Below are 26,218 nucleotides of genomic sequence, written 5' to 3'. Positions count from 1 at the left end.
ACAGACTGGATAGCCCCCCGTCTTTGCTTAAGCTATCGGAAGGGTCATCCAAGTACATGGCGTTTCTGGGATACCGTCATCCACTGATGCGTTACATCCCATCATTTTGTTTTGCTTAAGTTCACCAATGTTTAAACAACTGTAAACAATTCTTCAAACTTACAAGCTTACACTTTGACGTCAATCTCTATGCAATATACTGGTTGCAACGTCCCAGGCTCCTGACAGGATTGCCAATAAAGAAAACAACCGAACCCCTACATCAATAGTAGACACAAATTTAAAAAAAAAAAAAAAAAAATTTTATAAGACTGTTTACACAAAATTTACATATCTTTAAACTTTTCTAGTGTGTGTTGGAAGAAGCTACTCACGAATTCCGGTCGAACGTGGCGTCTTAACGCACGTGCGGTTCAGGCCAATCACAGCATAAACGAAGAAAAAGTATAGTAAGCCACCTGAAAAAAATTCTCGTGTAACGACGCACGTCATGTTTAATGTATGAATGGAGCACGTTACTCGCCGGGAGTTGACAGCCTTCCACTTTGTCATGCGACCCCGTTCCAGCTCCGTTCGCTGGACCGTTGCACAACAAGCAGCCAGAAATATTGCGCTAACGACTGATCTGCCCAAAGAGTTCCATTGGTCATCCTTCATATTGAACAATGCATGTCGACAGCCTCGTAAAACTAAATCCTAAAAACAAAAAGAAATGCTTTGTTAAAAATAGTAATCTTTGTACAGCTCGTTCTCAATGAACTCGATTCATCATTCACGTAAATGCAACATGGTTTCGTTCAAAACTGTTCTCCTGTTTTGTTGAATTATATTTGTAGGACTTGCTGATTGTTGGTTGTTAACAAGCGTAGTTCAGCTTGTGCCCAAGCAACGCAAATAATTAAAACGGAACGATTAATGTTTAGGAGTTTTTTTTGCCTGCTGAACGATGTTGTGTATCCCGTGCCAAAAAAAGCATAAATTACTCACTTCGAAACAGCTCATTTTGTATCAACTTTCAGCAACCCTCTCCATTAAACCAAATGAATATTAATCAAGTACTTTAATGTGCAATCGCCACTGAACACACGTCAATCCACCTATCCATTAACCCAAATGAATATTTATCTACTTCACTTAATCTACGTTCGCGTGAATGCAAATTTGCAGCGTCATCCAACATGTTCCATTTTTTCCACCCTCTTTATTTTATTTGAATAATCCATATAAAAGCTGCGAAAATGCGGGCTGCTTATAAATGAAAATGGACTTTTGCGAAACGAAAGTTTATGACACCACACAAAAGGCTAGCTGAAATTGATTTCTTTATGAGATGCAATGATTACTTTGTCATACGCGAATGTTGCCAAACAAATAAACACAAATAAAAGTTAGATCTATTTGGGCAATGAAGTAAATTGAATACGATTGAACATTTTGCGTTCAAAAAGCTTCCCAAACACATTTAGCACTTGCAGAATTGATGCACAAAATAATACACTACCAATGAAAATCAATTTTGCCTGATCTATTATTAATGTGAAACAACAAATAAATTAAAAAGACATTCTAACCTCTTAATCAAAACGGGAGAGAATTACTGATTTCACGATAAGCTAGCTACCACCGTCATAACACATGTCGTGAAACAATAACACCAAATTCTAAATTGCACAGCTATATTGCCACTATATTGAGTGTTGAGTTTAACTGAATGTTCTGAGTGTAATCCTCTATACTTTTCAAAATTCTGCAGTCAAACTTAACAATTCACTATTAAAGCGTACCTGGCTTGGGTGTATGTTTCCTGAGCTTTAACCACATCTTTCACAGGTGTGTACTCACTGCCGATTGCACTAAAAAGCAACCCACATCTTCCAATTTAGTCATTAGGCTGATAACGCCCTCTGCAAAATAAGGCAGGGTAAGAAAGAGATAAAGAACTAAGATGGTCGCAAATCGTAGGTAGGGAGAGGGAAACCAAAATTTTGCATAGGATTCGTCATGTAATGAGCTGTGACGTGTCAAGTGCAAAAGGCATTCAGCGACAACGGTTTTCTGAGAAATTCTAAGAGGTAGGTAGGGTAAGGGAAACTTCCAAGGCGAACAAAATATGCAAATGATCAATTTTTCCAAAAATTCAATCACTAGGCAAACAAACGCCGAAAGTGCTTTCTTTTGCATATATGTTGAATGTCTTCGTTGGAGTTTAGCCTTGCATTTTTTTCTTTCGATCGATAACAATCAATGTTAATGTTTCTCTCCTTTTTGCAAAGAAAAATACTTACAGGAAAACAACTGCTTATACCACCGTCCTCAGGAAAGCAACTCAAACTAACATATAACTAGTACGCAATAATTTTATGGTACGTGTTTGAAAATAAACAAAGAACAAAAACTACATGCGCAAATATTTCAGCATCGACAAGCAAATTGGAGATAGATAGAAATCGATACATTTCCTTTGAATATTTTCATATATTTCGTAACACAGAGACGACACCCACTCCCAATCAACTGCTTAAGCCACGTCATCTCTCGTTAACTAATTCGCCTCCAACGTCAGAAATGAAATTTTTCTGCAGTCTTACACGGTCACGTTACCCCGCTTTGTGACGTTTGCTTTCAATCAAAAAAAAAAAACATCGAGTAATTATTAGATTCATGCCGAACGCGTGATTCACCATTCACGCGACAACCGTACGAACGAGGTAAGAATCTCAATTGGTCCGCCAACTCTCTGAATGCCGCCTGATGATCACACATTTGGTTGATCAAAGATGGAACCAAGCCTCTGCTTTTCAATTGCTTCAATAATAGCTGTTATTTACAATCCAATTTGTTGGGATTCACCCTGACATCAAACCATGTAAGGCTATTCTTAGAAAAAAAAAATTCTTTCTATTTAGAATTTTCTTTTCTTTAAACAATGGACCTGTGGCATGTATCACACACCGTGACCAGGGGGGAAATGATCTACCACGATGGAGCAAAAAGAAAAACAGCGTGAATTCTCTATATCTAAACTGCTGACTCTAATTCCAAACATCCACACACACACCCATAAAGCAACAAGGGTGAAGGAGGAGATAAGAATTTAGAAAGAGAAAGAAAAAACGAACGTGGGGGTCTCAATGTGTGGTGTGCGTGAGTGGGCTGGGGCGGGGCTGCTTACAGATAGGGGAAACAGCTGAGAGGGATGCGTGGCTATAGCAGTACCACATCTGGATATATCGCAGGAGCTGGTTGGCAGACAGAACGAGAGAATGAAATAAAAAGAAGGGGATACGGTAGCGCGGACGGAGTCGGCCGCAAATAGTGTGCGTTCATCCGCCGACCAGAGCGGTACGAGAATATCGGCAGCTCGGACGGGAAGAGGAAAGAAGAGGCAATTTTTTTGTTATATATTTTGCAGAATCATTGGACCTTAGCGAGGAACTAAAAAGGACAAATCAAAAGTGATTGGGAGTGAAGAGAATCTTGACACGTTACGAAAGATTGTATGTCAACTATCTTTGAGTTTGCAAGTGATTTATATCTGCGGGGTCATCAGTTACGTATTTCATCTGTTGCCAATGTGGCAAACGTTAATTAAGTGAACTCTGCGAGCTTCGAACTGTATCGGCCGGTCAACATAGTAACCCACATCGTAGGCAGGACTTCAGGGTAAGTCGGATTTTGAACAAAATTAAACCAAGTTGGGCCAAAGAGATTGGTGTAATCGTTCGCTCACGTTCAGCAAATCCGCACTCTTGTTCAAACACAATTCATTTTGATTTACTTTTTAAATTAAAAATAATTAAAAAGTCTTTATAGCTTCGCTGTGAAAATAGAACGATATTTCTGGTTAGGATCTGCCGTAAACTCAACAACCCCTCTAACTTACGGTTAACTGTTTCTATTGATTTTGCATTTGACGAAGGATGATTGAATTTAATGTAAATCGAATTTCTGGGTCACGGGTATTTGTTTCCATTCGGATTGTCTTTCGCAAGTAAATGAAATCAAAAAATGTACTCAGAATAGCAGCTGTCGTGATTCTGATGGGGGTAAAAAAAAAAATGACATGTACATTAGTCACAGAGATTGAGCGTATTCCAAATGAATGGAGTCATAAAAAAAAAGGCACACGGACATCCGGTTTAAATGATAGATGAAGATCGAATTCGATACGACTTATACGCGTGCTGTGTATATAAAAATAGACAGATATAATTCTTCGCAGTTTCTTGACACGACGCTGTTGCGTCTCTCTTCACCGCGCCGTATAAATCAACAGGTCACGTGCGAATTACCGTTCCTGACATTAGCATGTTCGTTTAACCGGATGTCCCGGGGGCTCCAACTCACACCCAAAAATAGCAGTTTGAGAACTAATCCGGAACGGATGCAAATAGCGCCGAGCTCTATGGCCACCGCTGTGTGTGTTTATACGCAAATGGTTTATATTCAAGAAACAGCGTTATACACGCAAATCATTCTAAATCGCCCAAAATTTGCATACGCGGGAGCAGGAGGTGAGCCAACGAGCACTTGGGAGGTGTCTTTATACTTTTGCACAATCTATTTTAATAATTGAAAGCCAATGTCTCCCCCATTGTTTCTGTCTTTGCGAAGCTCCCTCCTCGTCTGTTTCAACAGACGGAAATTGAACAGAACAAACGAAGTTGCTTGCACTTGCGCTAGACAATTGTCGAATGCAGAAATATAAAAAAACGTTCAACGTCGTTCACATGTGTGTTCTCGTTTCCCATTCAACTCACGCACATTCACGCCCGATGATTAATGAATTCAACCTTGCGCGTTAGGCCAGCACGTAGAAACAACACACAGCAAACGAGCTGCTGTGTATGGGGTGCACAGAAAACTGTGCATAATGTTGCACAATAAAAACAAATTTTGTGTTGCGACGTGTATAGTCGACACCTTCTGGGGAATTACCTTTATGCCGGGCCAGCTGTCCCCGAAATAAAAAAGAATGATCCGTTAGATCGAAGCTGGCCGTCCTTGAATCCCAAAAGTTCTAGTCCAACGCAATTCCTCAATAGAAAACAAAGTGCAAAAAAAAACAAAACACAAAGAAGAATGGAAGAAAAAAGGAAAAGAAAAAGGTCCTCATCTATTTCTGTGGTATCGATTGGCGTTAGAGGGCGAACAAGATCACCACAGGTTTACACTAGTTCTTACGCCGGTGTAAAAAGTTTCAAGTGGGCTAACGGGTTTTGCTAAAGAAAAAGAAATCAAAGCACGGGCGATAAAAGAATATAAATAAATCATAAATAAAAGCAGGATAATAGTTCACATATCCAAGTTGTGTGATCCAGCCGATCGATTCTCTTCGAGAAATAGCAGCCAAAGAGAACTTGAAGGTCAGACCTCACACTTGGAATCAGTAAACAACATTTTTTTTTCTCTTTCACGCTGGATAATGTCGTGAGAGAGCGCCCTTTTCAAACAACGTCCATCTTGTTGTGACAATGGCAGTTTCGATAGCCAATCGATCAAACGCTAAACCGAAAGAGCTAGATCATCTAAGGTTTTCGCTGTATCGCAGCTGCTTAGCATGTTCCCACGTCGCAGGACATTTTAGACCGAGCTTGCGGCTCTATTACCATTTATTATGGGCGTTGTTATTAAACCGAATCTTAACTTAAGGGAAGGGGGGAAACACTATCTATTTTGATCGTTACAGCCGTTGCGAAAAGGGAAAAATTTCAATACATTTTTTTAAAGCAAAAAACGTAGGAAGGAAAACAAATGTGGCAAGAACCATAAAAAATAGCGATGCCTTAACGAAAGCATGCCCACCTTTTTGGCACTGCTGGCCAGACGCGTGCCTCAATGTCGTTGCGAGTCATTGTTTGGTCGGTTGGGGGGGGGGGGGGAGAAAATAAAGAAGCCTGGGCCAACTGGCTGTTACAAAATAAAAACAAAAGGCGTAACGTTAGTGCATAGAGAACGTCCGCGGGAGGAAAAGAAACGCACAGCCAACTAGAGCGTAACGTTGATCTCACTCAAGTTACTGATTACATGTTGCCCCTCTCATGCGAACGAGCCGATGCTTCAGAGGTTGAGGTCAAGTGTTGGCTGTTTCGTTCAAAACGAGTGCAAGAACGTTACAGCCCTCGATGAGTTGCACCGCTGTTCAAACGACTTTTGGCTTCTCGCTTGTGCAATTACGAAATCCACAGCTATAGGGATCTTTTTCCCATCTATTGGGTACACATAGTTGTTCGTTTGCTTAATTAATTCTAGTCGATAAGACACGAAGAAAAGGAAGCAGGTTGAATGTGATTGAAAAGCGGCTCAGAAAAGAACGTTGGAGTTTGCGGTGTAAGAAGGCCACAAATCCATGCGCAGCAAACGTGATTTCGAAGGGATGCAGGGAATTGTCAACTCTACATAGTCCATTTTGGAATTCTCATTTTGGAAAACATGACGAGAATAAAAAGAGGCTCATGTGAAAAAAAAAATGCCATCTCGTATCTATACGCGGGTCTCAATGAAGAAAAAAGAAATGGGACCTTTTGTGTTCTGTAAACTATGTTATTTGCGAGACGATGGTATTGGAAATCCATGATATTTCTTTAGGGGGAGCTTGGAGACCTTAATCTGCTGTACGTTGCGAAATAGGATTTGCATACTTTACGGACGAGGATATCAGTGGGTCGTTCCTTCCTTGTATGAAAGGCAGCAAATTGGGAACGTGTAGACTAGTCGAGGAAATCTGTTCCTTCTCTTCACTTTGATCCGCTCTTTTTATTTTCTTATCGATTATTGAGTTAATGAAACGATCATTTTTTTTTTGGCTTTTCAATTTTCATTGTTTTTTTTTACATTTTCAAATAACGCGTTTGTTGTTGACTTTGAAAATTTCATAATACACCCCAAGAAATGATTAAAGGTGAATTTCGCGCCAGGCAGACCTATTTTTTCAAGAGAATAATTTCACGAATCGATGTGGGGGAAGTTAACAATCCCAAGTTCCCACAAACTATCGTTAGCCCATAGGTACAGAAGTTGGCTGGCTGAAACCAACACTAACAGTTTAAGCTGTGAAGCTAAGAAACTGAAGTAACTCTAAGAAAACACACCGCTTGTGCATCAGGTATATACGCACCGATCGATATAATATCAAAGTTTTGAAATACATCTGGTCTTCGTAAATCACCGAAAACATCTTACGCGACCAAGTCGACTACGTCTTCGAGTCTTTGCGTTTTAGAAAAAAAAAAAAAGAAAACAAAAAAAAAACAAACAAAATGGATAGACCTCAGCGAATAGAAGAGCCCTGATGGGTTCTGCAAAAATGTGAGAGGAGCCCTTCTCAAACGCTGAACCTTTTTATTGACAAAAAGTCTTGATGACTCTTGCACTGGAGTGGGTTCGCAGCTTTAAAAGCCAATGAACAAAATTATCTTACCCTGCTTTAAAAAAAGAGAGAGACCCATTCAAAAGTCTATTCTCTTCGTGACATTCGGACATGGCTGGTTGATTTGAAATGCACTCCCCTCTAGCCTCAAAGGACGTAGCTCTGTCTCTCTCTCTTTTTTCAATCCGCATTCAAACAATTATCCTCCCCAGCGTATCGTTCCATCCTCATCGATTGTTGTGCATAGTAAAAGGGAAAGGATGCACATAACACAGATGTATTGACCTACCCCGTTGTGACTCATCTCAAAGTCAATTGACTAGCGAGATGAAGTTGCGTGACCCGCGGGACACGCAGCCCGTCCACGTTGCAAAATCGTCTTGATGATGTTGTTCTTGAAATTCCGAAAGGCTTTTGTGTACACCCCTATGGTGAGCCCTTGTTGCGCTGGATACAATGTTAGCTTCGCTTAAACTCTTGAGGTATGTATATCAACGTAACTGGAAAGCGGGAGCGCTGCGCAGTACCACAGCCTCATCGCCCCGCCTCGGTATATAAAAAAAAAGCTCATTAGCCAACAGAGAATTCAATTAGAGGAACGAACAGCGACTCTTTGAATCGCGAAGAAACGGCTGTTTCACCATCATTTGTTTGTCAAGCTTCCCCCTTTTTTGTGTGTGTGTGAAATGTTTTTAACGGGAGGAGGTCCTGACGCCTATTTGTTTCCCTTTCACTATTTGATTAAAGAAATGCTTTCAAGTAGCTATCTGGGTGATAAAACTATTGTGTGTGTATGTGTAGAAAAAGAAGAAGGATCTTTATCAACATTTAATTATAAGGTGAAAGAAGTATTTTTTATGGTTTGAAAAAGCGATAGTTGAGAAACGTCGACGTATCACGGCCCACCGTGTGCCTCGTGAACTTCATTGACATTCGCATGCAAATTGGGTTGTTTAACTGTTTGCTATAGTGTCAGATATAACAACCATACGCATAATTGAGCATTTCGTAAGAATGATTAAGATTTCCATGCTAGCGTTTAAGACAACCAAAATATACAATATAATTGAGAAGCATTTTGGCCTGAATTCAGAAGGAAACAAAGCAAAGTCTGCCATCATTTGATCTGTTTATTTACTATTAAGATAGAGGGGGAGATTTTAATTATGTAAAATAACAAACAACAAAGAAAGGTGGGATGCAATTTATTTAAAGAGGATCGGAAAAAAACAACGTATTTTCAATCCGCCGGAAGTCGAGTAAGATCACAGTTCCTATACAGGCCCGTGAGGGCACACAGTCCCATTAAGACGCACAAATAATGAAGACATTGTTATTGGATTATTATTTTTTTTTCTTATATTGCATTTACTTGTTTGTTTCGCCTTTACAAAGAGTTTACGGAAAAGAATTTTTTTAATTGTCAATGACATTCGTGGTGGCAGAGCCTCAATGCCCCTGCGAGGCCTCTGTGTGTTGTGGTAATAGGAGACCGATACGAATCCCTTAACAAACTTAGACGGTGTGTGTGTGTGTGTTCTATTTGTACCATGACGACAAGGCACACATAATATAGATATAGCTCACTCACGCGTCTTCACATTATGCAGCCAAGTTTTTACCCCGAAAAAGGGGAGGCTGTACAATGAATTATTCATAGATTTTTTTTTTTTCTTCTTATGTGTGTCTACAGTCGCGTATAATTATACAAAGTTGAAATGCATATGCAGGAGGAGGCTTGAAAAGTCTATAAATGTCTGTTCGGTTATTGCGACATATTGGGGATGGATTTGCATTTCGATGGCAGACTTCTAAGGAAACAAAAATTAACTTAAAGGGGATCACCATTTTTGCTGTTTGTGCGGGATTACCGATGTCTGTGGTGGTGGGCAAGGTTTTCGGGTAGCTTGTTCGGTAAATACGTCATTCGCAAATCTCGAGCATTTTTGTTTTTTGTAGGGCAGAACTTTTTTCAGACGGTCTAACTTTTATGACTGAGGCTTTATTTAAAGTTCCGCATTTTGTGTAGCAGCGCATTGTCACAGTTTATTGACCCGTCACTTCATATCAAAATCTAACCTCGTTCGGCAACGAAAAACGAAGTTTGATCTTTTCTACCGAATACAAAAGAGGAAAAATTTTTATACATCAATGTAATTAACAACTCTTTCATCTCCTTTAATGAGATCAAGGTAAAAAAAAAAAAAAAAAAAAAAACAGACAATGTTATTTTACATAGCAATAAAATGATTGTTAATGTAACACGTACGCTTTGCGTACATGTCAATAATAACAAAACAAAAAACAACAAAAATAAACAAGAAAAGATTTGAACAGGGCCATAATCTCTTTCCGGGCCACCAGTTGCCAAGAAATTCATTATATTCACGGAGGCGAGACATTGAAAAACTATGCCAGGCTTTCGAGAAAACATTCCTTTTATTATTTTTTCTTATTCATTTTAATTTATTTTATTTTATTCTTTTAAAGATGAACGATAAGAATATATGCGGCATACAATCAGGGCTGTGAATCTCGACTATGAGGCCAGCTGAATATGGGTGGAATGAGATTATACCTTCATCATTTTATTTCGTTGTCCCCGACTGTGTTTTGGAACTCTCTCGTCGCTTGTAAAAAAAAAACATTTTTAAAATTTAAGGTTTGGTGGGGGCTTTTCGGTCGGTCTGTGCGCTCCGATCGTCTCATCGCTCTTAACTTGTGTTGACGTTGAAAACCGTCGAAAAATAAACAAAGCGAGAAGGGGCTATCTAAGATGACTGCGCTTTGCAATATGCAAGGAAGAGAAGACAGAGAGAGAGAGAGAGAGAGATACCAAACTCAATGTTATTCTTAGTTTCTGTGTCGAGAGTTGCTGTGGTGATGTTGAACTGTCTCCGGGTCAGACTTGAAATGCGATGCTCCAACGCAATTTGATGTTTGTCGAAAAGCGTTGCGATAGGAACAGTGGAAAAGAAAATGGAAAGCATCTGTCGGGAATCGTCCGTCCAATCGTTTCTTTCTTTGTCCAGCGTCTTGTCAGGTCCCTCACACACAAACACACACGAGGTAGAGGGGCTATTACAGTTTTAAAATAAACCGCAGCACAAAGTAAATGCGTGTGCGGTCCGTTGGTGCGGATAAAAATACAGAGATGAGTTTCGTAGCCAAAACGCTGGAGAAACGATCGAGACAAAGTAATAATCATAACAATAACAGAGGAGAGTGTTCAATATAAAATCGGGGTTCACATTTATAAGAACAGCTGCATCTCCTCTAGACGTTAAAGATAATCTACGTTTCTTTCTTATCGAAGGCTTGCGATGGGGAACAACAATTTTCAAGTCTCTTTTTTTTTTGAGTTTGTCGTTTTATTTAGAAGAAAAAAAACAAATTCGCCTAACAACGTCGTCGTTTAATTTTCCTTTTCGCTGCCTCCATTTCTCATTTGGTCCCCCCTCAAAATATGGAGCCAGTGATGTTCACCTGCTCAATCAACGTCGGCTGAAACTTCGCCATTCTTCATCCGCCCTCAGCGCAAAAAAGCCATACTGACTCAAACATTGTGAATGTTTAATCCATCAGTCAAATCGCTTGCGTTCCAAAATATATGTATATATATTTTTTCCCTCTTCATGTCACACATAGCTGCAGCGTAAAGAATAGCCCAAGTTTCCTAGCCCAATAAAAATAAAGAAACGTGTTGAATTATTGAAACTGTCCCCGCATGTCTATCATGGATTAACCCCCCCCCCCCTCTCCTCAACATGGAATCTCAACTGGATTATTTCGTTCCAAAGAAATACACATATCTCAGCTGTCGTGAATGAAAGAAGTCGTCAAAGAATGATTCAACATTTTGAGCTATATAAAAAGAAAAAAAAAAAACTGGAAGTGAAATGAGTATGTGCTGTCGGGCCGGTTAGTAACACAGTCTCGTCACCTCAGCAGCTGCGTGGAAACGTGCTGTCATTATTTCAAAAACAAAAATGATAAAAAATGAAAGTCTGTTCGTGCCATACCTTCTGTCTGTTAGCTGACTAATCCGAAAAAAGCTTCTAGCAGACCAACAGAGTTTGAATTTCATGCCGCTATATAGACGGGCAGTTGAGTGTCATATCGGCACAGACGATCAGCGACAAACGCCAGCGGAACTGAGTGTCGATTCGAGAAAGAAAAACAAAAATGGACGACTGCTGTGCGTAGAATGCATTTCGCGTGACAAGCGGCAATCGAGTTGTCACGACCCCGTTTAAGAATTATTCATTCGTTGCAAATTCAAGGGGACAGCCACATCTGTCACAATAGTTACACGTCTATAAAACGGGACCATTTTCAAACTGAAACGGCCATGATTCGAAACAACGAGATTATCGGACATGCGCACTGCCATTTTTGTATAATTCAGAGTACAATCTCTTCTTCCTCTGATGATCGTCGACGTAAAACGCAATCTGCGGATAATCACGCTAAGCTTCCAACGCTCGGATGCGTCGGTTCAATGGGATCCATCGTCTCGAATGTCCAGCGTGTACGCGAAACAGGCTGGCGATGGCCCATCTTCGCTCGACCGATCCTCGTTCCATCTTGTTCTTTCTGACGTGCCATCTTAATTCGTTTGAGGTTGAGGAGCATTGCGAACAGCTGTTCAATCTCGCACGTGCAATCGCCAAAAAGAACTTGAGCAAAACTGATTCATTAGACGCGTGTTATTTAACGTAATTGCGATGGCAGTTTGCATTTTCGTGCAAAGTCAGTTTTTGACATAAGCGACTCTAGTTTTTGGTGTTGCCCTTATGTGTGTCTTTACAAGAGCCTAGATATTTTTTTACGTAAATAGAGTCGCTCGTTGAAAAGATTGCCCATAGTATCGGTCCCTCCTTCTTTTTCCCATCAGCGTGTTTGACGTCATTACGTTCATCCACTATTTGGCTTGATGCTAACGGATTACATTTCCTACAGTCTCAAAATGTATCATGATTAATCTTTATGGTTCGTTCAGCATCTTGAGTTGTTCTGCAATATCTCGTTTGAGTGTCCCATTACTCTTCGCTTATATAATCGCAGCTGTTCTTAATAAAGTGCGTACATATATAAGCTAATATCTATTGACTGTACATTCATAAGTTTATATGCTTTATTCGGCCTCATGGTTCAGCTATAATGAAGCACGGCTCAGTCGGCGTATCTTAGTAACCGATTAATTCTTTTGTTTTTTTTACTATCCGTAACTTTATATATATTTCCTCGTAAAATCTTTTGTCGAGCTTTCATATACGTCTTTCTCGGCTAATAGCGTTCCGGCCGGCAGGACGTTTTTTCCCTATACGGATAAGGAAAACTATAATGAAAGGCTGACGCGTACGGAACTATTGGAAGGCTCCCGGTATTCATTAAACTACCCGAACTACCCTATCTTTGGCGGAAAGATTCCAGGAATGTCGTCCTTTTTGTTTTTTTCTCACGCGGGACATGCTGACAGACGCAACGAGCATTGATCCAGCGAGCTCCGCACAACACGCTAAATTTGAATAAAACTATAATAGGATGATTAGACATTTGTTAAGGCGACTGTGGTTTTATTGAATTTTAACTTGTCATAAGAATGTGGTGGCGTGTCGCATTACGGGCCGTTATAGCCTTGCCATAACACACACAAAAATGATTCATAATCAGATTTGATACGATGCTATCAACATCCTTAGCGCTAAAGATGGAATGAAATACGTTCATCTATCCGTGGGGATCCTCTTTGAGAGTTGTCTCGTCATAAATAAAAAGGGTCAAAGTCCAATAACAAAATTAGTCTTTCAAAGAAATTATGGAAATCTTTTTTTTAATTATTATTAAAATTTCACCAACTCTTTGGAATGATGCCTAACTATAGATATAATCGGCATTGCTTCAACACCAGAGCAGACATATCCTCCGTTAACTAACATCAAATTTAACGATCTGACTAACCCTCTCCAAAAAGAAGGCCCCAATAGATCTACCGTTATTTTCGACATTAACAAAAACGAACGGCTTGAAGACAGATAGCACGGTCAAAACAAGCACGCTTCATTCTCGATGTGTTTCGTCCCAAACTTTCTAATATACGCTCTGTCGGCTAACCTAAAAAGCCTTCGAGGTCTTTGAGTTCACGGTCGTAATTTATTCTCAGCACTTGTAAAGGTGTCACGGCAAGTTTAACAGCCGAAAGTCTGATCTTTTCTCCAAAGTTAGCGTTGAAGTTCGCCAGCTGCGCGTTCAACCAAACGTCGAAAATGGCAAAGGGCAGAGCAACAATCGGTCAATTTATATAATATGAAGGCCAGGCACAAGACTCGACTAGTGCTATTTTTGATCGTCTTCTTTTTCATTTGGATGTTTTTCTTTTAAACCATCAACGTCTTTTGGCAATTTTGGGACAAGAATGTGATGATAAAACCCTTGTCCTATTTTTCCCTTGTTTTCGCCCTACTTTTGTTTACAAGGAGATGTGCCATCGAACAGTGTCGAGCCAGCAACGAGTAACGAAACAGGAAGAAGAAGCAATCGCAGTTTCATCAATTGCTGTCCAGCATTTAACGGGTCAATCGCTGACGCAACACAGTGAAAAGCGCAGGGTCATTAGCAAGTGTCAAGTCAAAACATCAACTACGCACAGCGAGTTGATGTATACATGGGCAACACGTCACCGAGTTCCGAATTTTTTTAAATTCTTAACAATAAGAAAATGTTTAACTTACACAAAGTTAATGTGAAAACTGCCTTTGCGTGACGCACGGATGTAAAAAGAAAAATTTGATTGGATTTTCATTTACCCTAATTGAAACATCAAGCGAATGTGTGACAGGTTGATTCAATCCGGGGTGTCTATCAAATCCGTATTAACGGCAGTAGAATTTTTTCTTTATATTGATGGAAAAAAAAAACATTTGAATTCAATGTATGAAGTGCCAACACGTGTATCGAATATCCTAACTGCCTTGCAGGTGGTTGTCGTGTGTTCGTCATGCAGAAAACAGCCAACGTCTTTGGGGGGGGGGGGGCGGATCGTCGGGAAAACATGAGTAACTCATGTACACGTTGATGACGTTCTTCTTACATGAAATATAGAATTGCCTGTCTAGTTCTCTCTTTCATACACACATTTTAGCTCCGCGTAGTCTGCACACCAGCTATCGCCCTAACCATGTTTCCTTGGATCGTGTTTTGCGAAGCGAACGTGAATATTACACACACTCTAATTGCGTGTTACGTAATAATATACCATTATCCGCAGGAGGGAAAGATTTGAATAACACGTCACCTTATTTATGATTACTCGTTACACTTGAAATGTTTTCTTTTCTAGTCACACCTGTACGCTAGGCTGATTTTTGTTTTAATTACATAATTTGCATCAAGACATCTGTACTTTCATAATCACGCGTGTTAATCTCTCGTTCCATTACAGTTTCGTTTTTGACGCTCAACCGAACTGCCGGACATGTTGTGATTACAATCATCCGACTTTTGTTCGGTGCTCGTTTCTGACAACCATCATGACTTCGGACGTGGAGAACACGACTGAATGGCTGTCGGACTTGATGTTGTTGGAAGCAAATGCCTCCTACTCGAGCAATGCCACCGTCAACGAATGGAACGTGCATAATTATCTAACCACTCACTGGGGTCCAAAACATCTGCCCATGGACGTCGTCATACCCATCACCATCGTCTACATTTTGATATTCGTTTCGGGCGTGGTGGGCAACATCGCCGTGTGCGTTGTCATCGTGCGCAACCCGTCCATGCACACGGCCACCAACTGCTACCTATTCTCATTGGCCGTCTCTGATTTGACGGTCCTTCTATTTGGTACATTTATGCAATCAATTGTCCGTTTTTATTTATTTCGAATTATTATTATTTGATGTAACACTAACACCTTTTGTGTTGAAACAGGTTTGCCAAACGATTTGAGCGTCTACTGGCAGCAGTATCCGTGGGCGTTGGGCGAAATTGTCTGCAAGCTGAGAGCTCTCATCGCTGAAATGTAAATTAGCTATTTGACTATTTGATTGCTATCATTATTCATCCCATTTGCGTGAGAATGCTATGGCGTCGTGGGAATAGCGTTAAAGCTTGACAGCATTAGGGCGACGCACTAACCGTTTTACACTTTCAAGTGAATTGTTGTAAAAGGTTAGAGAGCGTTAGTTGATAAGTCATTTCACGTGCCGTTAATCACTCGATTTCTAGGGGATTTTAAATCACTGTGAAAAATTAAAAAAAAGGGCATTGATTTCGGGTAGACGTGTCGGCCACATGGAAAGACGCTGTTACACAAATAGTTTGCGAGAGTTGCGCTTAAAATTATTCCTTTAAAGATTCATCTTATAGAGGCGTAGAAGGAAAGGGGTATTTTAGCATAGGGGTATATCTTTTCTTTTAAATATTTTGATGGTGGTTTAATGAGTTTCTAATCCTATGTGTACGTGCGGGGACGGAAAGAAAGCGCCTTCGCATTTGAAAAAGGGCCGCCACTTTGATTACGACTCGGCTCTCTATATGGGATAATATAAACTAAACTAGATAGTGAAATTTACGATTGAAAAGCACGATAAAGCTGTTTTTCAACACAAAATGTATACGGCATTTTACAACAGAAAAGGGTAAATACGACGTATCGATCCAAAGATTGTTTTTAGCGCGTTTGACGAACGAAGATGTGTCAACATCTGGCTCCTTTGTCATTGCTAATGATCTCATTACAATCGTCTGATGCCATAAAGAAAAAAGGAGACCCCTATAAAGGAGAAATAAAAATTTTGTTTTGATGAATATACATACCAAACATTCAGTCGATAAAACGGAAGCAGCATCACAACGCACATACGGACGTGCCCTTGAAGTGTGTCTTATGGATAGGCAAAGGAAGCCATGAAGATATAGATCGATTTATTATGCATATATTGCATCATGCGTTCGGTCTTCGCATAGTTGAGACAAGCGTCTTGCGTGACGACAGATATTAAATCAGAGAGAGGGCACATAACATCCCATTCTATATACTTCATGCTTTTCCGGAGGGCGTGGCTGCATTTGCTAATGGGTTTCCGGCTTCGCGAGTTTAATCTTGAGATCAAATTCTTTTCTTTAATTCTCCCAACGCTCCCTACGCCTTCCACTTCCGGCTACGATCTTCAATATTTCGGTACCACTGTGAGAACGTATTTACCTTTTAGCTTTTATTCAGAAGAAAATTATGTGACGCGTGCAACGAAATGTATCCGATATTCTTTTGTAACGTAGACGTCTCACTTTGGCCGGAAGCTCCTCACTCCATACGGCCGCCATGGATTAACATGGCACTTTGCTAAATTGTCCTTTCATAATAGATGATTTTCTTTGATACTCAGCAGTTCACTGTTATGAATAGTCAGCCCGTTGACGTAGCATCACTGGATTTTCTAACGATGCAATTACGTTAATCGCGTGGGTCATAAAATTCAGCGACGTACACAACTGTCTCGTGTTGTGGATAGGAAAAGAATAATGAAAATGTCAGTGCGCCCATCATTCCGGCATTTAAACAAAAAAAAAATATAGCTGTTATCATCAATGGATGACAGAGGCCATGTTTATATAAGGAATAAGTTGGAATCACTGTGAATTTAAAATATTAGAACGTAGTTTGGCTGGCGTTTGAAGAAGCGGACGCCATCAATGCTTCCGCAACGAATTGGCATCAGTTTCGGCGTTAGAAACTTCCCTCTTGAAGATGTGAAGGGTGAGGCCATTTCCTCTTCCCGTTCTCTCGATTTCCACTCAGCTGTTACATATGAACTGTTATACTAAATCAAGTCGCGCTGCGTTCCCGCTGTGCGCCCGCTTACTCCCAGTTATTCCGCTATGTTGTATTGAATAGGAAAATAGAATATGCATAATTTAATGTAAACTCTTGAATTTGATGCATGCCACATCGGTTTGTGTATATCCCCCGCCGTTCGAATAGCTTCCAATGTCGTAAACGACGCTCTCGATCTTTTGTGTTTATGCAAAGTGCTTGCAGCCACGTTCGCATTCTGGTTATGGCTTGAGTGTCATCCGCAAAAATTCACGTTGATGGACATTTCTGTAAGTAGCCAAAAAGGAAGGTGCTATATTAAGTCCTCTTTCTCGTGCAACGAGTACGAATTTGTGCATCGCAAAAAGCAATTAAGCCGTACGTTATTGCTCAACTGAACGACTATGAGTCAAACGCGTTCATTTCCTACTTTATTTTTATGTATTTCTTTTGCATTTTTTTTTTGCATTTCATTCGACTAAAGCTCGAGTTCTCCTTTTTATTCCCCATTCCTACAAGATTATCTAATCAAAACATTTGCGACCCCAACTGCGATCAAAGCCTTAGCATCCCAATTGTGAACGTATAAAGCTTTGCTAGGGCGCCATGCGAGCACCAAATCCCTCGGAGTTTGTCTCTCTTTAGAGCACCACTATATCAAAAAAAAAAATTGCGAACAGCAAAGGATTGAAATGTTCAATATTTTCACGTAATTATTTTCAAAAGAAAAATACATCTACATGGCTGAGCTAGTATTAAGTTGACGTACCTTGCGAAAGCATCAGAGTACGACTACCACTCTAAGCTGGAGCCGCTGACATTGACGTTAGGCTTAAGTAGACATGTCAATCCGTGATGTAAGTTCCTGGTACGGCTTATGATAAAATAATACTCCTTTTTTTAATGAAAAGGACCAATTACGCTTCGGTGCTGACGATCGTGGCTTTCTCGCTTGAACGTTATCTCGCCATCTGTCATCCGCTGCACGCGTACACGATGGCCGGGCTTGGACGGGCGGCTCGCATTGTTGCTCTCATTTGGCTGGTGGCGCTCATCTCAGCCCTGCCGTTCGCTATTTACACTGGCATTTCGTACGTGCCTTATCCGCCGGAAGCAGGAGCCAATTTGTCCGGCCAGTCGATACCTGAATCGGCTTTCTGCGCGCTGCAAGATGAAAATCCACCGACACAGTGGCCGCTGGTCGAAGTGGCCACTTTCATCTTCTTCATCGTGCCCATGGGCATTCTGTGTCTGCTTTATCTGCGCATCGGAATCCGAATTAGACGGACGTCGCTGGGACGCGGCCGTAACGTCCAAGGTGTTGTCCATCACTCCAATGAGTCGAGGCAGTCATCCTCGAGGAGGACCATTTTACGTATGCTCGGTAAGTCCCATTGATTCACCCTTTTCATTCAAAATGGCGATTGACTTTTCCAATCGCTTGATTGTAACAATCAGTTAGCATAACAATGCCTTCGTTAGATTGTAACCACCTGTGAAGGATCGTTCAATCATCGAGAAGGGTTCAACGTCAATGATTGTATTTTTTTTTTCGTATCATTTATAAGTAACATGGTTGGTCAGGTGTGAAAACGTGGGGTTTATAGACTCTCGGCTTTATTCCTTTATGAAGAACAATTTTGCCAGTATATGGGAAAGGCTTTCATCGTGCTATATTAAGGGGACAATCATTTTTTTCCAGGGAAGGTCGGTCGATTTTCTCTGGATTGCCCTCTATACGCACGGATGATGTATGTACGTATTGTGCCCTGTCTGCTGTAACCGACAATCAACGAGGATGTCCACCAGTGGCGACGCGTATATCGCACGATGCAGCATTTCCTTTTAAGGGATTATACGTGTCTTTCTTTCTCTATTCTCTTCAGTCTTTTTTTTTATTTCTGACCAATGACGAGTCGTACGAGGAGCATTACGTCAGCATCAAGACATTGACCGACCGAATAAGGGAACATTGAGTCACACCCTATAATAAAATCACGGGTTGTCCGGGTGAATAGAGAGAAGCGTTGCTAACCGATTGTGCGTGAAAGTGGTGTCAAGTCGAGCACGAACGTTCGTGTAAAATCTGTCGCCATCTTTATTCTTCTGCGTACAGCTAAATCAGTTTACGTTTTGAAGATTCACAACTCTACCTCGCGTGATCGTTATCATCCCCCCCCCCCCCAACGAAAAAGTATATGGTTGATTGCTCATTGCTAACAGACGTCAACTGGCTTGCGAGAGACGTTGCAGATTTTTGTTTTAGCTGACGCGTAGGGGGACATTGACGTCACATTTGCATATACCAACAACAAGCAGATTCAGCGCACGTCCTACTTTGGTTCTCTTGTTCGGTACTAAACATCGGATGTATGCGCAAAAATGCTTAGGGGAATAGAACATCCGTTATCGTTCAGCTGATGAGCGAATCTAAAATTTTGCAAGAAAAACAAACATCGAGTGGGTGTGCGTAGAACAACGGCAGTAAGTAACAGCTACATAGAAGAAAAGTTTAGTGCGTCAGATTCAACGAATGTCCTTAATAAATACGTTGCAAAACGAGCCTTAGATGCTGGATCGTTTGGTGGCATCGATATACTCGCATGATCCTTCTGAAATCCTTCTTCTTTTTTTCTTTTGCAAAAGCAAAATGTGACAATCGAGTGTTCCCTCAGTTGTTTACGTTTTTTTTTCTTTCTGGCCGGACTCACTCGAGGACCGTTGGTCGCGTCTAGCATTTCCTGACGACGTTAGATACATGGCATACGTGCAAGAAAAAAAGAAGCAATCTGTTTCTCTTCAGCTGAGTGATGATTTGTGATTTAGAAGAGAGAGAGAGAGAAAAAAAAAAAAAAGAAAGGGCTGAAAAGAATGAAGAAGAAGATTGCGTTCTTTTGGGTGTATCATTCGAACGGCTCGTTGGCCGTCATGTCCCGCAAGTCGTTAAGTCTCTCGACCCGATCGATGGCACTCCGTACACAGCAAATATACTCATCAAGCCGATCCAGGACGTATGTGTGTGTGCTATAGTTTCGGTGTGTGCTCAAACTATTGGCACAGAGTTTCAGATTTATTTGCCATGCAATCGTGTGCCCAAATGAATGACAAGATGAGGTCAATCCCGATTACCGTTTTCGTGCAGACTTAGTTGAAACGAATTAAGTTTGACAGTCACCTGATATCAGCGCAATTTTCGATAGGCCAACACAGTTATGGCTCTTCCTGTTGGATGTTGTAAAAAGAAGGTACCGGCTGAAGGACAAGAATAAAAAAGGAGATGATAAAGAAGTAAATAGTGAAAAGTAACTAAAAGGAGGTTATACATGTAGATCATCAGTCAAACACAACAAAAAAAAAGCAAGGGATGGTGGCGGAGGCGTCTATTTGCTGTCAGTCAGTCCCGTTCGACAGCTTCTTTCCAAAGAATCTATAACATTTTTTTTTCTCACTTATACAGCCCGAAAAAGAAAAGAGAATCCCAACATCCGTTACGTAACGATGAAAAAAAAAAAAAACAGGAGAGACCATAGTGCCAACGGTGTGTGGTCACTTTTTTTTTTATAAGATTGCTGTTTGTCGGTTTGGAACTCTCACTGGAGCTCTCGAAGAAAGCCTGGCAACATCCGATGTCACTTTCATTCCCAACACATCATCCCCTCTTTTTTCCAGTTCCAGTGAAAAATAAGATAAACTCAGAGTATATCGCTACACTCGAGACGTGTGTGTGACCATCACGGATGATGGCGTTGATTGATTTTTTGTAAAAAAAAAAAAACTTAACCATTTTAGTTTTGCTGAAAAGTTTCTTTTGCCGTCAGGCCACTCAGAGATTGGGTGTGTGTATAAGAAAGTAAAATACAACAACGTCGATGTTGTCATATTAAGTGGAATAGCATGTTCCGGTAGATGTGCCGCGCACACTAACCAATTTCAGCTAGATGTAAGCCTCCCCCGTCTGAACGACTGACGATTTGCCTTCACGACCCCCGCAGCACCCATTTCGGTTCAACTGTTTATCTTTTGATTGAATAGCAAACCATTTCCGTTAGTGGCATCATTGAGCATCGATCCAAAAGCTTCTCCTAGTGGGTCTGTATGTGCGCCGGAAACGATTGATTGATACAAGATCTCTCTTTTAAATTGAAACCTGGTCTATATTTTGATTTTTTTCTTTCGTAAAAAAAAGTTTGAACTATGCGCCCGAAAGTGGTAAAAATCTTCGTTTCAAAAGCCGCAAAAATGGAAACGGCAAAAGATAAGCTCATATAACAAATGGAATCAAAGTAAAAAAAAGGCAAAGATGATAAGAAGTCTTCCTTTTTTCAAATGGAAGTTGAAGACTGTGCAATACTTAATGCATACTGAGAATTATTGGCGAGTGTGGAGATAATGCAAAATGTTGCACTCTGTAAGCATTCGCGTGGTCATAAAATATAACAACTGCAACCCACACATTCCAGCCACTATGTGGGGGATGGTGATGTCCTCAACAAACTCAGCCAAGAAAGACTGAGCAAATATTTAAGGTGTTTTTCTTTTTTTCTTTTAGATTCAGTAACAAAGTAAACAACTGAAATGGCATGTGACTTTAATGTTCTTTGTTTTCATTCGTCCAGTTGCTGTGGTGATTGGCTTCTTTATCTGCTGGGCGCCATTCCACGCTCAGCGACTTCTCTATGTCTACGCAAAGGACTCGCCCAACTACCGCGAGATCAACGAGAAGATGTTCTTCATTACAGGTACTGACATTGTTTAATGACAAATGAAATGCCAACCTCACTCTACTCACCAAATCCTATACCACAGGGTGTTTTTATTTCTTCTCTTCGACTATCAATCCGATACTGTACAATGTCATGTCGGTTCGTTATCGTGAGGCGTTCCGCGAAACTCTGTGCGGCCTGGCACCTGCATCCAGCCGACATCACTACCTTTACAATCACCACCGACAAGCTTCGGACAGATCGCGGTAAAAAAAAACGGCATCATTGAATTTAGAGTGAAATCCAACAGCTGAGTCTCCTTTGTAATCGTCCAGATTTTCGGCCAATTCGCGGAACGGCGGCAGCTTGAACACGAGCGGCATTTGGCTGAGCACGGCCGAACGTCGGTCGCAGAGACGTGCGAGCCCAGCACCGCAAAATGGGGCTGTCAAAGAGACACTTATCGCTGAAGAGAAGACCACCAATGTTGATATTGAGCTGGACGACAGCATGAAAATGGTGCCCTCACTGGCAAATGCCCCTCTCCGCATCGGGTTCGTGATGCAGGACGATGCTGTTGTCAATAGCATTCCTGCTACTACGCCATCTAATACAGCCGTTGCGATCGGCAAGCAACATCCACCGTGTTCGTCCGATGTCGGATTACATCATCGCACTACCAAACCGGCTGAGTGGCGAGTTCGTTTGGCCCACGTCAAGGTACGGTTACTAATTACATGTAATGAGTGTACAACCCGGGCAAACTTTAGACAATGTAGACGTTATCAGTGGCAGGCAATTTACAGAGCTCATAATAATCCAAGCGGTGCAGGCAGAGTTGTGCCGCAAGGAAGGAACTGATTAAACGTAATGATCACTCAGACATGCCTAAATTTGAATATTTCTTCGAACTGCAGTACAGCTGCAATATCCAATAGATATTTCTTTATATTTTAGATTTAATTGTATGAAAGTAAAATGATGTTGTAAGAAGCGGACGTGGTGTCTTAGCGCTTCGTCCGTTAGCTTGCTGGATAACTTCCAAAATGTAAGGCTAACTAACTGTTGTCCACACACGTCGTTAATTTAATGATTAGATTAAATTTTCTATTTAAAAAAATAAGATAAAACATAACAGGCTATTGCAATGGCATAACCACCCTATGTAATAGTGCAGTAATTCATTGGCATAGTTACGCACTCCGCCTTTTCTTGTTAAAGAAATGATATCGAAATGTTGGTATCAGATGGCAATCATGCTAGTTGCTTGCCGTATTCTTCGTTTGACTTGTAAGTTATTCATGACGCATGTCCAGGACGCACGAAGAATATCAACGTGACGGTTAAAGTGAGATAGCCGTATCCTAATGATTCGTGGCTTGATCCGAACCCAGCAAATGCGTAGGGCCTACTACGTTTTTTTTTTAATGGCTGACTCTCTCTTCTATATACGAATTATGTGTAGCTATGTATGTCCCTACGACGCACAATAAGAAATGTTATAGATGAAAAGGAGACGGTCAGATAACTTGTGCCCTTGGTTTAAGCAGGCAGCCATAAATGTTAGTATAGACCCGTCTAGAAAATTAGTCTCATTTGCGGTTGGGATTTTCTATTACCTCAATCGGGATTGGTCAACTTCACGAGGGATGCTTCCATTAAACGTTTGTTTCATTGTCTGTTTGTTCTCTTTACAATCCGCTTTCAATTAGATCTTTAAATTGACCTTTGCGTCCATACACCACATCAAAACCTATGCAGTTCTATGGGCCCCATTCTATGCAAAACATAAATAGGAGACGAAATTTTCTTTGATTTCTTCTGTGCTCGGCTATTCTATAGTTGCGTTACTTCCCTTTCTTTGTTTCCTATTCGTTTTTGCCTTCGCTGAAGCCTTGATGAGCCTCAGGAGTCACGTAGACGGTGCCATCAAACGCCTTCGTGCTACTCTGAATAAAAGATTGTTAAAGGGGCGATACGAAGTAACTTTTGAGATGATTCGAAAAACAAAAGGATTTTTTTTTTTTATTCTAGGTAGATTTGCTTAGAACGCAATCGCAAATAGGTAACTCGTTACAGCTCGAATCGCAGTATTGTACATTACGCGTTCAATCACCACGCCAAACCGTGAACGCCCATTACGAAAATGTCACATCACGAACGTTACACGGTCACGCGTGAATCATCCGATGATCGATGCAGCGTACGAAGGTTTGAAGTTGCATGACTTTAAACGCCAACTCCAATTTGCACCGAACGCGGCGAACGATAAACGATCGTACCGTTCGTTTGTGCGTTTTGTTGTTTGCTAGATACGGTTGAACATCAAACGATTTGCACCACTACGATCGAATTGAAAAATATAAATAAATCAACAAAATTGGTGACAGGAGGAATGTCCTGCTGACGTTCAATAAAGTAACGTCCTTCAAATGATTCCATCCTAATTTTATCGATTTCCATCTCATTGAAAAAATTGGTTTAATTATTCCTGCTGGCTTGTGTTAACCAGTTAGTAAATGACATCGTTAACTCACTGAACACAGCGTGGACTAATTGAATTTGAGTTTCGTGAATCGCGGGTTGGGATGATTTAGCTTATTCTAATTGATGTTACATCCTTATTGTGAATTGATTTCTCCATCGATTTCGAAGCCCATTAACTGTTTGACCTTATTCGTATATATTTTCCGTTTAGCCGAAAGCCACTAATGGCGGAGTTGCTAACTTGCCAGCCGGATGTACGCCCTTGTGTCTAAAATCGAGTCAGCTAGTGCGCAGAGCCAGCGAGACCAGCCGAATGCAACCGACACCTGGGGTCGCCAATGAACAGCATCAGCCACCTGTAGCCACTATGCCTAGCGACGCCCCTACCGAAGGCCATCCGCTTCTCACCGATTTCAAAATGAGCTCGTTAATCGAGCCCACAACTAACATCGCTCACGAAGACGATCCCATCTCCGCCGCAGTCCGTGATACGTTCGTTCAAAACACAAGGAGGCTGTCTTAATTTAAGATTAGCTTGTTCGTGATAATGCACATTTAATCTAAATCGATTTTCAATTTTGATTGATGGAGTTCCAAATCGCTTGTAGCCAATTGGAATGGACTGTCTCTTCGTTCCCACTCTATCCTCCAAAGAGTGGGTTATACAATTCTTTGTTCGAAGACCCATCATTGTACATACCATGAAAAATGTGTTTTCTCGTCTACCCACCGACGTCCATTTCGGATTATTTTCTGATTCTTATGAAATTGCACCACATGCTAATGTCGTTTTTTTGGTTGCCATTCATATAGTCATGTGAATATGGATTGGATCATTTTTGCCAAGAAAATTTTATATTTGGATTTTTTGACGTATATTGCTCCATTATGCCTGTTTGAATCGCAATGGCAGTTCACTATATTTACCTGTTCATCGTGATGTTCATACACCATGTCCAATTTGCCCCCATAGGCTCTCGTCTGTCGAAAACGACCAGCAGGACAACAAATTGTTCCATCACGAGCACAAGAAGCCTTCTTTTTAACCTAATCCTGTGCCGTTTTTTAAAAATGAGTATGAACATTTTTTTTTACTGTACTCGTGAATGAAAATAAAAAGCTGTCCTCAGAAAAAAAACAACAACAAAGGCGATTGACCTGATATACCTGTGGGTCTCATCGGTGCTATAGTACATGAACAAACATCAGGAAGTAAAATAAAAACTTAAACACAGTACTCCAGATGGTAAAGTTCACGGGGTTATTGGGAAACAAAAAAAATTCTAGATATCGTTCAGTATATGTACTGTATTTTATGTGTAGCTATAAAAAATCTTTTAGGAATATATGACTGATACGTGTCCGAACACGAGAGATGTCTGCTGGGATAGCTCGGTTATATAAGCTTTGGCAAACATATAAAAATGCACAATGCTGAGATAAATAAGCCTGCATCGACTTTTCGATCGATTGAATATGACAGTGTGGGCTAGGAAGATTACGTTTGTACTAGGGTGAGCTCCGAAAGCGCGTAATACGGTTGAAAAGCAACGTTGCACATCAAACTATCGTTTATTTTTCCCGAGCATTCCATTATAGTAAAAAAAATAATCATAACCATATTTAATTATGCTTCAAGTACCCTGCTCTATAACTGAAAGGGGTGAGACTATGAGAGTTTATTCTGTAGTAACATTTTTTTTTTGCTGTATCTCCTACAATAAGACCTATGCTGGATGAAGATGGATCAGACTGCCACATGACATTTTGTGGGGACATAAGTTATATACCCATTTGTTCTTCGATGAATAAACAACATAAATAAAATTACCTCTTTGA

The 26,218-nt window shown here is 40.7% G+C and overlaps 1 protein-coding gene across 1 annotated transcript; it reads left to right on the top strand.

Moving 5' to 3' along the window:
- Positions 1–3,376: 3,376 nt before the first annotated feature.
- On the top strand, positions 3,377–25,456 carry LOC130695017 (neuropeptides capa receptor-like). The gene is made up of 8 exons (XM_057518130.2): positions 3,377–3,663; positions 14,814–15,217; positions 15,305–15,395; positions 18,101–18,573; positions 21,806–21,928; positions 21,996–22,158; positions 22,228–22,612; positions 24,591–25,456. The coding sequence occupies exons 2-8, from the start codon at positions 14,902–14,904 to the stop codon at positions 24,900–24,902; spliced, it is 1,863 nt and encodes a 620-aa protein (XP_057374113.1). The 5' UTR covers positions 3,377–3,663; positions 14,814–14,901; the 3' UTR covers positions 24,903–25,456.
- Positions 25,457–26,218: the final 762 nt, after the last annotated feature.

Source organism: Daphnia carinata, chromosome 4 (genome assembly GCF_022539665.2).
Source record: "Daphnia carinata strain CSIRO-1 chromosome 4, CSIRO_AGI_Dcar_HiC_V3, whole genome shotgun sequence".
NCBI lineage: Eukaryota > Metazoa > Arthropoda > Branchiopoda > Diplostraca > Daphniidae > Daphnia > Daphnia carinata.
This window is presented reverse-complemented; position numbering and strand designations above follow the sequence as displayed.

Coding starts and splice junctions, on each gene's coding strand:
- LOC130695017 (XM_057518130.2), top strand. CDS start 14,902: ATGACTTCGGACGTGGAGAACACGACTGAATGGCTGTCGGACTTGATG. Junction 18,574..21,805: donor GACCATTTTACGTATGCTCG/GTAAGTCCCATT, acceptor TCATTCGTCCAG/TTGCTGTGGTGATTGGCTTC. Junction 21,929..21,995: donor GAAGATGTTCTTCATTACAG/GTACTGACATTG, acceptor CCTATACCACAG/GGTGTTTTTATTTCTTCTCT.